Source organism: Scardinius erythrophthalmus, assembly GCF_964197995.2.
Source record: "Scardinius erythrophthalmus genome assembly, chromosome: 2".
Classification (NCBI taxonomy): domain Eukaryota; kingdom Metazoa; phylum Chordata; class Actinopteri; order Cypriniformes; family Leuciscidae; genus Scardinius; species Scardinius erythrophthalmus.
In genome coordinates, this window is record NC_138222.1 from 47,715,362 (window position 1) to 47,730,543 (window position 15,182).

General features: G+C 37.8%; 1 protein-coding gene across 11 annotated transcripts in view; it reads right to left on the minus strand.

The window, feature by feature from the left end:
- mark2b (MAP/microtubule affinity-regulating kinase 2b) overlaps positions 1–15,182 on the minus strand; it is a 51,930-nt gene that overhangs the window by 13,102 nt on the left and 23,646 nt on the right. For 3 of the 11 annotated variants that reach the window (XM_081350917.1, XM_081350915.1, XM_081350913.1), the window contains exons 5-15: positions 14,151–14,216; positions 13,863–13,933; positions 12,745–12,801; positions 9,592–9,828; positions 9,360–9,479; positions 7,829–7,928; positions 7,613–7,725; positions 7,367–7,505; positions 7,131–7,270; positions 5,183–5,271; positions 504–650 (exon numbers count right to left, since the gene is read on the minus strand). In XM_081350917.1, the coding sequence (XP_081207043.1) occupies positions 504–650; positions 5,183–5,271; positions 7,131–7,270; positions 7,367–7,505; positions 7,613–7,725; positions 7,829–7,928; positions 9,360–9,479; positions 9,592–9,828; positions 12,745–12,801; positions 13,863–13,933; positions 14,151–14,216 (1,279 nt within the window). Of the gene's footprint in view, positions 1–503; positions 651–5,182; positions 5,272–7,130; positions 7,271–7,366; positions 7,506–7,612; positions 7,726–7,828; positions 7,932–9,359; positions 9,480–9,591; positions 9,829–12,744; positions 12,802–13,862; positions 13,934–14,150; positions 14,217–15,182 lie in introns of all 11 variants that reach the window. The other 8 variants (XM_081350916.1, XM_081350914.1, XM_081350910.1 and 5 more) reach the window with 3 other exon arrangements.

The following is a 15,182-nucleotide window of genomic DNA, read 5'->3' on the forward strand; positions in this document are numbered from 1 at the left end:
AAATAAAAATTCTGACATCATTTTCTGGAATAGCTTCATGTTGTTCCAAACCTGTATGACTTGTATGATTGTCCTTACAATGAAAGTTAGTGGGGTCCAAAACAACTTTCACATTTATTATATGTTTAAAAAAAAAAGCTAAGACAAGTCAGATTAGGAACAACAAGGGTGAGTAACTGATGACATTTCACTTTTCAATGAACTATCCCTTTCTCTTTTAGTCAGGAGGGGACACCAGCTCAACAGTATCACATACTGTGGACCACCAGCCAAAACATATGTTGGTGACTAGCTGTGCTTGTGTTTTCAGCAGGAATATGAAAATTTGTCTTGTTTTGTAGCACAACCGTCTCCCAGTGTTGACTTTGTAGACTCTTGTCACTCCCTGGCTTCCTGCTAGCTTTTTCCACGCCAAGTAAATGATTTCTAAGAATACATAAACCCCCTGAGACATGCTACAGTTCCCAGATTTGGGTTCTCTCTTTGGCGGCTTGGGGACTTGCCTGGGCCGGTGTGAGTGCAGGTCTGTGGGACAGGGATGGGCAGAGGTGGAGAGTGACTTGTGATGGCGGATGCGTGAGGAAGAGACTGATGAGGAGAGCACGGCGCCGGCCGAAGCCGTCGAGGCGCGGGACCCGGGGATGCTCAGGCTGAGGGGAGAGAGACAGCGGCCCCTCCGTACACACACGCACAAATCGACACACACATAAACACGAGTGTGTGCGTATGTGTGGAGGAAGGCAGGGAGGGAGGGAGAAGCATTCCATTAGAAACAGCACTTTGCACACATTAGATAGAGTGATAAACAGACCGACAGTATGACAGAGATAGACAGATTGATTGATAGATAGGCAGACAGACAGACAGATAGATAGACAGACAGAGAGAATGGTAGATAGATAGACCAATAGATAGACAGACAGACAGATAGATGGATGATAGAGTTAAAGCCAAAGAGCAATAGATAGAGTAATAAATAGACAGACAGACGAATGATAGAGCAATAGATAGGAAGATGGACTGAGTGACAGACAGAGATAGATAGATAGATAGATAGATGCAAGATAGATAGATAAAAAGATAGATAGATAGATGCAAGATAGATAGATAAATAGAGATAGATAGATAGATAGATAGATAGATAGATAGATAGATAGATAGATAGATGCAAGATAGATTGATATATATATATAGATAGATAGATAGATAGATAGATAGATAGATAGAGATAGATAGATAAATAGAGATAGATAGATAGATAGACAGATAGATAGATAGATAGAGATAGATAGACAGATAGACAGATAGATAGATAGATAGATAGATAGATAGATAGATAGATAGATAGATAGATAGATAGATAGATAGATAGATAGATAGATAGATAGATAGATGCATCTGGGCATCTAAAGTGAGAGACAGTGGTGAATGGTACAGGAGAGAGAGGGGAAGAGGGAGTGAGAGAGAGGTCAAACAGAGTGCTGATTTCACAGAAAAGCACAAAAGAAACACACACACACCCACACACCACTATGCAGGGATTAGTTGAGCTTGTGGTGGAGAAATAACATGCTATCACCTTGCTATGTGGCAGAGAGAAGCTAAGCCTATTACAGACGACTACAGCAACCTTACAACAGAGTTAATGGTGCTTTTTTTCCATCACAAGCCACCCTAATCCATTTAAAGCTATACATACGCTCACAGAGACACAAAGTTGCACACGTTCACACAGCTCAGACAGAAGAAAAACAAAATGAGAGTTCAAAGACAAAGGAACCAGAAGAGAGAGAAAGAAATGGAAAAGTAGAGGGACGTGTGGGGAATATTTAACCCGACACACTGTCTGAATGCCTTCAGAAAATCGCATGAAAAAATAAATCAGCAAATCCTGCAGGAGCATTCAAAGGACAAAAGGTTATAACACTTAAAGACCCCATGAAATCATTTAATGAAAGCAGTTTTCTTTCCAGTGCTGAAATATTCGCTACTTAAACAGGAAGTTGGGGTGGGACATAGTGAAGGCCTTTTTTAAAATAGCCTTTAGATTACATCACATGATTTGTTACTTGCTATGGCTAGTCAGAAGTTGATATTAAGAACATGTGATGTTCTTATTCCAGAAAGCATAACTTGAGTTCATGGGGTATTTAACACAGTGTCACTGACATACTTACACATATACACCCATAGAGAACTAAAGCATCACAGCACAGCTCTAACAGAAACAGTTGAAGGCTTGTTCACACCTAGTTCAAGGGATACTGCACCCTCTCATAATTTACTCACACTCATGCCATCCCAAATGTATTTGACTTACTTTCTTCAGATGAGGACATAGATTTTTAGTAAAATAACCTATCTCTGAGTACATATTGCAAGTGTGCGAGACCCGGACACGACAGTAATCCATGAGCCGAGTTGATGAAACAATGTTTCCAATAGAAGTAAGAAAAATAATATTTGACATTTTTTAACTATAAACTGTTAAACAGTTTCATGAGTCAGCACATTGTGTAACTCGCATGACAAGAATGAGCATGTCATGCTTCAAAACGTACTCACATAGCGCTTCACAGTACTCTTATGAATCAGTGTATGATATTTGGCCAGAAAAAACATTTAAAATAAATATTTTTCTTACACACATCATCATTTCGCTACAGAAGAGATTGATTCATTAATTGCTGTCATATGGATTATTGTCATTTTGCATGGTTTTTGAAGTGTCAACTTATGGACTGACAGAGATGGATTATTTTTCTAAATATCTTTAGTGTTCATCTGATGAAAATTCCTATATGTGCTCAAGAAACATTTAATATTATCAATGCTGAAAATGTTGCTGCTTAATATTTTTGTTGAAACAGTGATACATTTAATGAACTGCAAGTACTAAAGAACAGCATTTATTTGAAATGGAAATATTTTGTAACATTGCATTTTAACTTCGTGACTCAAACACACCAAAACGTTTGAACGGTAGCATATGCTATTCTGTATGTCATTTTTGCTATTCTTTGCAATAGCAAGAATATACAGAGCTTTAATGTTTAACTTTTATGTAGCTCTGCAAATACTGCAAGCTTCTGTTAAAGGAACACTCCACCGTTTTTTGAAATAGGGCTTATTCACTTTCTTTCCTACATTTAGATAGGTGGGCAAATGCATTTTTGTCTCAGTGCATGCATTGTTTTAGTTTGACAGGGTCGGCGCTAGCTTAGCTTAGCATAATGAATGGAATCCTTTGTTGCCAGCTAGCATGTCCTGAGTAAAAGTGATATAAAAAATAAAAACCCACCAAATTACTTCTTGTGGCCTGCGTATTCACAAGTACAAATAGTGATGAAGATTAACACTAGGCGATTTCCTAGGCAGATATTGACTTATATATTAAGGACTATATTAGGGGGAAGCACAGGCGAAGCACTGCTACTTGGGCGTGATATCTCTGCGCCCAAGTAGCAGTGCTTCGCCTGTGCTTCCCCCTAATATAGTCCCAAGTCAATATCTGCCTAGGAAATTGCCTAGTGTTAATCTGCATCGCTATTTGTACTTGTTGTGAATACGCAGGCCACAAGAAGTAATTAGGTGGGTTTTTTAAATTTTTTATATCACTTTTACTCAGGACATGCTAGCTGGCAACAAAGGATTCCATTCATTATGCTAAGCTAAGCTAGTGCCGACCCTGTCAAACTAAAACAATGCATGCACTGAGACAAAAATGCTGGAAAGTAGGAAAATGTAGGAAAGAAGGTGAATAAGCCCTAATTCAAAAAACGGTGGAGTGTTCCTTTAACAAAGTCAAATTCTACTTGGCCGTACACAGATAGGTCATTTCCCGACACATGACCTAAAAGCTAATATCTTATTTCAATATCTAATATTCTTCTGTATCGGAAAATGAATAAAAGTACAACAAACAATCGTGGTATGTTATTCAGGGATTGGTACAAAGGAGTTTCTAGGGATGCTTTGTTTCCTTTTGAAATCTTATCCCTGTTAATTTAGACTTGGTCTGAACAGGCCTTCATTATAACTAACGGGATAGCACTTTCTGCACTGGAATCGGCACTTTTTTGACAGAGCAAAAGGCGCATTGAAAGTTTCAATTCAATTCCAGATATATGTTGTCTCAGTTTATGAAAATTAATATTGTAGTATTCAAACTACAAGGTACATGCATATTGACTTCACTTATGACTATAATTTAATCATTTGCATAATTTACATGCCGATGGTCACCATTCTACACTTCGGCAGACTAGAAGACATCATCTTTGTGCAACATGACTCTAGTAGGCAGAAAGCTCTATATCCGTTTTTAAAAACACATCTCATGCATATGGTTATGTATAATTTATACAGTTAAGAGACAGTACACTGGAGTGTGTGGAATGTGAGCATTAGCAGCAATATGAATGCTGGAGAGGAAGGAGTTATAACGGATGAATGGTTATAGAGGTGCACAGGAAGAGAAGGACGAATGACTTCTTAGCGCTTGTGGCGATGACTGTGGGAGGTTTATATCGGGTTTAGATGACACTCCAGTGCAGGGATGGGCAATGCCACTGTCCTGCTGAGTTTAGCTCCAACCCTAATAAAACACACCTGAACAAGCTAATCAATGTGTTCAGGATTGCTAATGCTAAAGGCAGGTGAGTTTTTGTTATCAGGGCTGGAGCTAAAACTCTGCAGGACAGCGGCACTCCAGGATCGATGTTGGCCAATCCCTGCTCTAATGCTTGGTGTTATGTTTGCACTGTACATGTGCAATTAATGGGTTTATAAAAGAATACAAATTCTGGTGATGGACTTTTTCTGTTTTAATTAGTGTGTGGGTTTGAATGAGATGGTACTCTAGGAGTCACTAATCCAGCTGAAATCCAGGGTGACATGCCAATCTGGCACAACTCGGCCTTTCTGGGGATCAAAAGCATGCCAGTCTTCTCCATGGCAGGTAACGGCCAACAGCACAGAGACAGGAGATAGAAGTAGACTGTGTGTGTGCAGTGTAAATTAGACAAAAATGGTGACTGGTTTTGTTAGTGATCTTATCTAGAGGGATGAACTGTGCCCGTATGCGGGTGTGTGAGACACAGGAGAACGGTAGGTGTTTTTCTGTACTTTGCCTTCGAGATTTTACAATCTTTCAACAAATGTGGTGTGTCTTTGGATGTACCTGTCCTTGCCGTTTTGTACTCCCAGAGTGGCTCTGTCAGAAATGGGGGAGTTTCTGCTGCGACTTGTGCCCGTGGACAGGATACTATTCTGAAATCACAAACACACAAGTGTTGATATGATTAAATGAATAAAATTTGTTTTGTAAAAAAGAAAAGGCTGAAATAAAATATAAATGTTAGATGAACTACTTTAACTTAACTTTAAAATTATACATTTTAAAGGCAACTAACTTGGCAACTAACTGAAATAAAATAAGTTTAATTTGAAGTACTAAAATTACTAAGACTTAACTAAAATAAAATAAATTAAAGCTAAATATAAATATAAAATAAAGTAATAAAACTGCCAAAAGTACATAACATAATTACCAAAACTTAAACTAAAATGAAAATGAAAACTGAAAATATAAAAACTAATTCAAAATATTAATAAATATTATAATAATATATGGCTAGCAGTGCATTAAACTATTTTAATGCACAACGTGGAGTGCATTCAAATTGTTTAACGCATAGCTAGCCGTGGATTATCCCGCTTATAGACCTTATGTGCCAAAAAAATGTACGAATTTTGTGTTTGAGCTTCTTTTTTTGCGGTAGCTCTGAATATTTCTATGGCATCACTGTGGAAGAGTAATTAGCTAATGAAGGGGTTTTAATTATTGTAGAGTTAATGAACGTTAGTATGGGCATTGTAATGTTTGAAGTTGAATAGTTTTTGTTGTAATCATTATTAATTTTAATTATTATTAAATTAATATTTCTAAAATGGCTTCTTCTTACAAGATTATTCTGATAAATGCACGTTTGCATTTATTAGCTCTGGAACTGCAACAGTAATCCAAGTATGGGTGTGGAGCGATTAAAGGAAACCATGCTATGAACCAAGCAAAGGACAGCCCTACTATGAACCCTGGGTGAATGTTTAATGACAAACTAGATACAAAACCATTTTTATTACTCAAGGCGTGAAAATGTTTGCATCCAACTACTATTTGGTTGGTACTCCGAAAGGGCCTATTTCAAAAAATAGTATTTGCACTTTCTATTGAGGAAAAAAAAAAGAAAAAGGTACACAAGTATGATGTGGTGTGTGAAAGTTCAAAATAGCCTCCTCTGTAGCATTTTCACAGAAGTGACTGTGAAAGCCATGAGCACTGGCCATGCCAAACATCTCTCGGTCAGAGAGAGAGCCCTTCCAGCCATCTGCTGCCTGAAAAATATCAGTGTGGAAAGCAACAAGCTTTCCAGAGCACCCTTGTTTAACTGAGAGCAGAAGCAGTAGTTAAGATGTTTAAAAATTACCCTGCTATTATGTCAAAAGCTTCCTCAATCCATAATGTAATTGCGTGTTCAAGTTCATGGAAACTGAACAAAGGAACATGACGTGACTTTGGTACTGTATTAGTCCTGTTGACAAGCTTGAGTGCCCTGAGGAGCTGTTTCGTATATTGTTTAATTTTAGCCTGTAAAATATCAACAAGCACTCTGTCTATATAAATGTTCTAATTAGTACAGTTCCCCTTTTTTGTTTTGTAGGTTGAAAAAGATTTGACTTCTTTTTTTGGCAGTTGAGAGGGGAAATGACAGGACTAGAGGGAGGTACATGAATGGGAAAGCACACAAGCTTGTTGCCCACATCAACACCACAGCTCAAAATCTTGCTAAACAAGTATTAGTTTCTGAATGTACCTCTGGTAGGATATTTAATTGTGCATGCTCTTTTATCCTATTTTTACATTTAGTTTAGCTTCTGCATAATCGCACACTCACTTAGTTACATTTTAAAAATAATAATAACACTGTGAAATGTAATCTTAAACTATTATTTTGAATGATTTTTTATATATATATACACTGTACATAATAATGTTGTGATGCTTAAATTCACTTGTAGCATTTAAGATGACTAATTAGTTTTTTGTGTTTTATTTGTAATTTACTTACAGTAGAGGGTGTAGAACTCTTTTTGCGTTCACTGGAGATCACTGGACTGGGTGGAACTTTGGTGGAGCTATTTGAACCTTTCCTCCCAGAATCCTCCACTCCATGCTTGTTTTCTCCCTGAGGCCTTTTCGAGTATGAACCTGAGGGATAAAGGGGAAAGAGTGTAAAGACAAACATGCACGTGTATGTGTGTTTACCAGGCGCTTCAATCCACAAAACTTCCTAAATCAACTCACCCTGATCTGTGGTTTTTCTGACAGGTTTCTGAGTGGATGACACACTGCGTTGTACCTTATGAGGTGGAGAAGGGGCGTTGCTATTAGTGAGGTCACTTCCTGGGCGCGACTTTAATGACAAGATGACACCCTCGTCAAGCTGCAAGACCGAATTTTCAATGACACATGAGCACAAAGCAGTTGTATCATCATATTTTGATGCCTCTGTGGGTACTAAAGCACGAATGTGTTTATGTATGTGGGTACCTCTGAATTCCTATAGTCAAGCAGCAGATAGGTTGCCATGACTTCATTGTATTTTTGTTTGACGAGAGAGTCCTCGATTTCCTCTTGAGGGAAACCCATCTGAAGCATTATGTCTAAGTGGGCAACATAGACACAATGTAATTTTAATACCTTTTTAATACCATTTCTTTCTGTAATTTTGTTTTATAGATATATTCTAACATCTAACTATTTCACCTGTTCTTCTGGGGTCTTTGTAGTCAGGCTGAGGGTCAATGAAGGGCTTCAACTCATCGTCTTCATGACCTACATTCATCCAGCGATCCTTCATGATCTGCTGCTGAGCCAATGATAGACACACAGAAAAAGAATGAGAGAGATGGTGAGGAATCACATAACCAGATTTTTATGCGTTTTTATGCAAAAAGACTACATATTCCACTGCAGATTTTTGCCAAAGATTTGCTTATCTGAATGAAGGTACAGCATATTTCAGTCATTTACATGCCTTAATGCAAAACATAAAACATTATGTAAACGTAACAGATGTCGTCACTCTCCTAGCATGAATCAAAAGGGGAAAAAATTACAGTAGAATTGTACATTGTAGCATTTCTATCTATACATTTTATTAATATTCACTTTATTGGTTTTGCCAAGCTTTATATTTCATTAGGTAGAAATTGTGCGGAAAAAATATCCATCCATCAAATCATGAACATCTGGAAATGTTGTAGGCCCTCTGAATACTGTTGTGGACAATGGAGGGCCTTGGAGTCAAAAAGGTTGAGATCTACAGTTCTAAATAGGTATAGTATATGCACTACAACATTCACATTTTGACAGGAAATGTTTTTTTTCTCAAATTAACTTTTCAACTTAAAGGATTTTTGGAGAATTTTCAGGCTCAGCATAAAGGAGTCCATGGCTACGTTCACACTGTCAGTTTTTGGGTTTGACAACCGCATTTTCTTACAGGTGTGAGTCTCAAATTATCCTTTTTAAAAACTAACTTACAGTAGTGTCTAGAATATTATCTGTATGAACGTGCAACAGGGGTCAAACCCATATTCTCTCAGATGTAACCATAGCGACAGTGACCAAAGTAATATCAAATATTGTGACATCCATAAAACTGAAAAGTATTATCACTTCTGATATGACAAGAGCTCAATCGAGCTGCGAGTTCATTCATCAAATCTTCATTAACCGACAGGAGCTTTTATATCTGGGTAGAGAGCGGAGCATTTGAGTCGTGAGTAGAGCACAAAACTGACGGGAGCTGCTACTGTGGAGAACTGTAACTGGATCTAAAACCTTCAGATGACACACAGCTCATTTTCTGTCGCTGTAAGTTACAGAATGTGAAACCACACACAAAAAACACCTCAACACACTGTAGACAAGCATTTGTGCAGCACAGAGCGGCTCTCTTGCACTGTATGACATGACAACTAGTGGTCAAATCCAGTTCTGTCCACATAGTGAGGGTTTACCGAGAATGCGGTTATGAGTCATGAAAATGTATAGGTGTGAGTTTGGTTATTGAATGCGGTTGTCACTCCTGTAACTAACTGAACTGTGTGTGAACATTACCATATTAAAGACTCAAAAAGGACTGTTTTGTTTTAAAAACCTTACTATTTTGTGCTGAGAATTCAGACATGATGAGACTATACTTTAAGCTAATTGAAATTTGAGGCCTTATTGTCTGTATTCTAATCCACAGTCAGATATCAGATGTGTAAAATGTCTAAACCAAGCGCACCTCCAAACTTCCCCTCTTGGTAGGATTGAGGATGAGAAACTTCTTCAGCAGGTTCTCACAGTCTGTAGACATATAGAAAGGAATCCTATACTTCCCTCTCAACACACGCTCTCGCAACTCCTGCGTAAGAGAAAGGGAAACACAATGAGAATGATATTATAGAAAGGAGGAAGACAAAAATAGGAGAGAGACAAACAGGAACATCAACACAGATCTTCATTGTCCCTCTCACCTTCAGGTTCTGTCCATCAAAAGGCAGTGAGCCACTGACCAGCGTGTAGAGTATGACCCCGAGACTCCACACATCCACCTCCGGCCCATCATACTTTTTGCCCTGGAAGAGTTCAGGAGCGGCATACGGCGGGCTCCCGCAAAACGTGTCCAATTTATTGCCGACCGTAAACTCATTACTGAAGCCAAAGTCGGCGATCTTTATGTTCATGTCAGCATCCAGTAAAAGATTCTCAGCCTAAGGGAGAAAAGAAGGACAGCATGCTGGTAAGTAGAAGGCTTTAAAAGAGAAGAGTTGGCACTTGATTCGGAGAACAAGAAGCGTACAGTTCATTGTTCACACAATCAGCAACACACACATCTCCATTTTTTACTTCAACATTGTTATTATCTATCAGAAATGCCTGCTTCTCTTCTTTCAGGGTGTTTGTCCAGCTTTTCATAATGAGTTCTCTCATGCTATTGTGTGTGTGTTTGTGAGAGACTTGCTCTCTGTGCTGCCACTCAACATCTACACACAAACTTTAGCCGCGCAGGGAAGCCGTGTTGCCTAGCAACAGATGTGGGGTGCTAACTGGGCTCGGTTTGCAGAGTTAAATATTACTCTGCCAACAGAGCCAAACTTTTACGACATGCAAACACACAGCAACAAAGAAATGGACGAGGCATAGCCAGCATGAACGCCTGACAAAAGTGCTATTATACTGTCACTTAAAACTCCAGATTGAATGTAGCTCTGCTGTATTTAACATAACTAATCTGCATGTTGATTGGCTGCTCGAAACGCCATGTCAAAGACTTTTTTACCCAAACAAATTACACTAAACACATGAAATAGTGTTTCCAAAAGGATTTCGTTTTTACATTGGGGGTCCAATATGTTTTATTACACACCAGTCACAGTTCTTGGTTCTTCTCAATTTGGAGATGAGTGAAAGTAAAAACATTAACCTATGAGATCAAGACTGATTTAACTCTTTTAAATCAATTCAGTTAAGAAATCTGACTGTCACTCAATATTTATTTGTCCAAGAATCGGACTATACTGTTCACACTGTATACACAGTTTAAACGTTTGAGGTTAGTAAGATTTTTTAGGTCTGGTTTCATAGACAGGGCTTTGATTAAGCCAGGATTAAGACATTTAAGTAGCTTTTATAAACATGCCTTAGGCTTAGAAAAAACATTACTGGTGTGCATCTTGAGACAAAACAATGGCGTTGACATATTTTAAGTTATGCCAGTACAAGTTGATTTCAGTTAAAACAGCTCAAACATGCACTTTAGTCTGGGACTAGCTTAAGCCTTGTCTGTGAAACCGGGGGTTTAGGTTTTTAAAAGTCTCTTATGGTCACCAAGGCTTTTATTTGAATAATTTGAGTAAAAACAGTAATATTGTGAAGAAATATTTTTTTATGTTTTCTTTTTTTACTTATTTTAAATTGTAATTTGCTTCAATTATGGTCTTCAATGTCACATGATCCTCCAGAAATCATTCTAAAATGCTTATTTAGCACACAAGAAATATTTCTTATTATCAATGTTGAAAACAGTTGTGTTGCTTAATATGTTTTGCGGAATCCTTGAAATAAGTTTTTCTCAGGAGCCTTTGATCAATAATAAGTTCAAAAGAGCAGCATTCATCAGAGGTAGATATCATTTGTAACATTATAAATGTCATTGCTGTCACTTATGACCAATTTAATGCATCCTTGCTGCAGAAATGTATCAATTTCTTTAAAACATCAAAATAAAATCTGACTGACCCCAAACTTTGAACATTAGTGCATGTGTACTATTACATGAAACCAGTGAAGACAAAACAATTCCAATTATTTTAATTTCCTTTTTTCTGGGGCAACCGGAACTGAACACAACACAACAATCAACACGCCTGTAACTTGAAAGAGAAACACGATATAGATCCTGCAATCCAACCTGAATAGCCAGAAACCTCTGTAGCCACAACAGAGGTGTGGCTTAATTCTTTACACACACAAACACAGAGATGCAGAACCTATTACATTTGCAAACCTTTGGTAAGTGCTCTATTATTTATAGTGCTCATATTAAATCAATATGTTGAACATTGCCCTTTTCTATTGTAATCAATACAACTCCAGCATTGTGGTGTCATTATTTCGTGTGTGTGTGTGTGTGTGTGTGTGTGTGTGTGTGTGTGTACTTGTACAACTATCTTTGTGAGGACCAGTTTGAGTTTTAGATCATTGGAGTGAGGACAAAGAGAGTAAAGTGAGGACATTTTGGCCGGTCCTCACTTTCTGAGACCCCTTTAAAGGCCTGTTTGAGGGTCAAGACTTGGTTTTAGGGATAAGGTTATAATTAGGTTATGGGTAGGTTTAGGGTAAGTGTTCGGGTTAGGCACTAAGTTGTGATGGGTAAGGTTAGGGTAAGCGGTTAGAGATTGCATTGTGTCAATGAAAGTCCTCATGAAGATAGATGTACAAGAATGTGTGTGTGTGTGTGTGTGTGTGTGTGTGTGTGTGTGTGTGTGTGTGTATGATAGGTGTACATGAAGTGTTTTGAACGTAAAAATGCAGAAAGTTTTCTGTGATGGGTAGGTTTAGGGGATAGAATATACAGTTCTATATATGTTTATATATATGTCTATGGAATGTCTCTATAAGACATTAAAACCAGTGGGTGTGTGTGTGTGTGTACGAAAATGAGACTGGATTTCTGGGGGTCCTGAGTGGGGCAGAAGAGAATTACATTAAGTTATGCATGGAGACAGTGACTCCAAGGTACAAGGGTCACTAGGATGATGGTTTGGACCAATAAGCAATTTCAGTATGTGGGCAGAGTATCATCATGGGAACAATTCATCCAGAGAGACACTTCCTTTCATCTTAAATAAAAGATCTGAGGTCAGCCGTTCCAGAGTTCAGAGTACACACATGATAGGGTGCAGGTGTGTGTGTGTGTGTGTGTGTGTGTGTGTGTGTGTGTGTGTGTGTGTGTGTGTGAGTGTCCGTTTAAACAGAGGACTCATTCCTACATCTGGACTCTTGTAATGGACTTTGATGACAGACACAGAAGCACTACTTAAGAAAATCTGAAAGATGCCTGCTGACAGGGCATGTGCATAATGTAAAAGGCCCTGAGACCCTCACACACACATGCACATTCTCACCTTGAGATCTCGGTGTACAATACACTTCTGATGGCAATACTGCACAGCTGAGACAATCTAGAGAGATAAAGAGAGAAGGTGTGGTGACTAATCAGGAAGAGTATGTGAAGTCATTTTGGCTCCTCATGGGAGTTGTCGCTCTTTAATTAAGCTGCTCTATCAGTAATTAAGCCATCATACACACACATGTACACAGCACTGTTAATGAGCACGCACACACACACAGACACACACACCTACTAGTAGAAAATGCCCACTTAGCACCACCTGCCACACACACTACTGTTCAAAATGGTATATGCTCACCAAAGCTGCATTTATTTGATCAAAAATACAGTAAAAACAGTCATATTGTAAATATTACTTTAAAAATACTTTAAAATGTGATTTTTTTCCTATGATTGCAAAACTGAATTTTCAGCAGCCATTATTCCAGTCTTCAGCGTCACATAGTCCTTCAGAAATCAGCAGATTTGTTGCTCAAGAAACATTTCTTATCATTACATTTGAAAACGATTGTGCTGCTTAATATTTTTGAGGAAACCATGATGACGTTTTTACTGTAACTTTTGACCAAATAAATGCATCTTTAATTAATCAAAGTATTAATTTGAAAGAACATTGTACTTAACAGTTGAATGCTATGAAATAAGCTAAATAAATGGAGTTCAAAAGTCTGAGACCATAATAAAAAATCTGGGATTCTAAATTTTATTTAAATTTGGAAATAGATACAAGTTTGGGAATTTTGGAAATTCTTGGCTAAATTAGATTTTTAGGTCACTAATTAAATAACTAAATATGTGCCACTAATTATGTGGACCCATTTGTACAGATGTTCAGATGTTCTTGCTTCCACTGAAACACAATGCTGTTTGGATCATTCTCAAATCGTGCTGGAGAACATAATCATCAGGTTTTATGTTAATTCATGTGAATTTTTCAATTAAACTTTTGCACTCAAATGTCACCCTGATGATATAATCTGCAAAAGATATATTACAAAATGTAGAATAGAATACAAAATTTTCACTAGTGGACTCAGACTTGGACCTTCTTGTACATACATGTGAGCTTTGACACTGAAGTATGACTCACTCACATGCACTCGCACTGACCTGTCTAAATTTGGCACGAGCTTCCTTTTCTTTCATCCTCCCGTGAGCAACAAGGTAATCAAAAACCTCGCCTTGGAAATGGAAGATGGGAACATTGCAATAGAGTAGAAAATGACAGAGGAAGGCAAGAGGTAAAGAAGAAATGGTACAGGATGAGGAAAAGAACAGAAAGTTCAGACAAAGGAGAGAGGAAGATGTGAAAATAACATTATTATAAAATGCAGTGTCCTGATTTTCAGTTCTTGACATGATTGACAGCTGGCAGTTCTAGTCTTTCAGCCTACTCACCTCCACTGGCATATTCCATGACTAAATACAGCGTCTTGTCTGTCTCGATCACCTCAAATAACTTCACTGGTGGGGAGAGAGAGAGAGAGATAATCACAAATCAAAACATATAAGAGACTATTCACACCAAATTTGACTTTTAGGCGCATCCACAAAAATACTTTAAAATGAAAGAACACATCTCTATGAAATCATTCACACTGACACTGTCAGTTAATATATCGCTTGTTGCTTTGCCATGTCATGCTTGTATAGGACACACTTAATCACTTTTTTGTTCAACACATCAAGGAGTAAGTGACATTTTATTGGTTGATAGCTTTTTCCTGTTGTGTCTTGCTGGATATCCCACCGTGAAATCTAATCCAAAATCTTGCATCAATAGATTTCTGCAGGGATGACGTATTTTGTAGGACAAAACCCAAAAACAAGTTCTCTTCCAGTTCAATTGTCCTGAAGCCAATAGGTATTTTTTAAGCTTAATGGTGGTGATGTTGAAGTCATGTGACCGTGGTGTAGTGGGCTTTATTGCCTATGATTACCTTTTTACTTTTGCTTAGGCTTCAAAATTCATAAAATGTGCATTTGAGGAGATTATCATGATGAACAAAACATGTAAGAATCAAAAACTTGTGTTAGTCACAGAGCTTATTTTCTGCAATAATCCAAAAGTCAATGGAAAAACTATTTTGGGAATCCAGGGAACCAGGGTGATGCTTCCGGTTTGGCCTACAAAAAAACATCAGCACCTCTATTAGCAATAGCTAGCTGAGACTGTTTTGCTGTGCAACATATTCGCTTTTGATGTATACAAACAAATGATCTGTCACGTCCAGTTTAACTGTCACTGTGTGAATCTGTATCTGTAAAGATTTTCTTTTAAACTTTGTATTCTGAACCTTTTATTCCGGCATCTTTTCAGAGAATGACAATTCTCAATCTGACTGTTTAAATAGATTTAGAGCGAGAATGAGTTTGAGAATATTTATACTTTTGTGTTTTTTAGTTGCATCAGACTTGGTGTGAACAGGC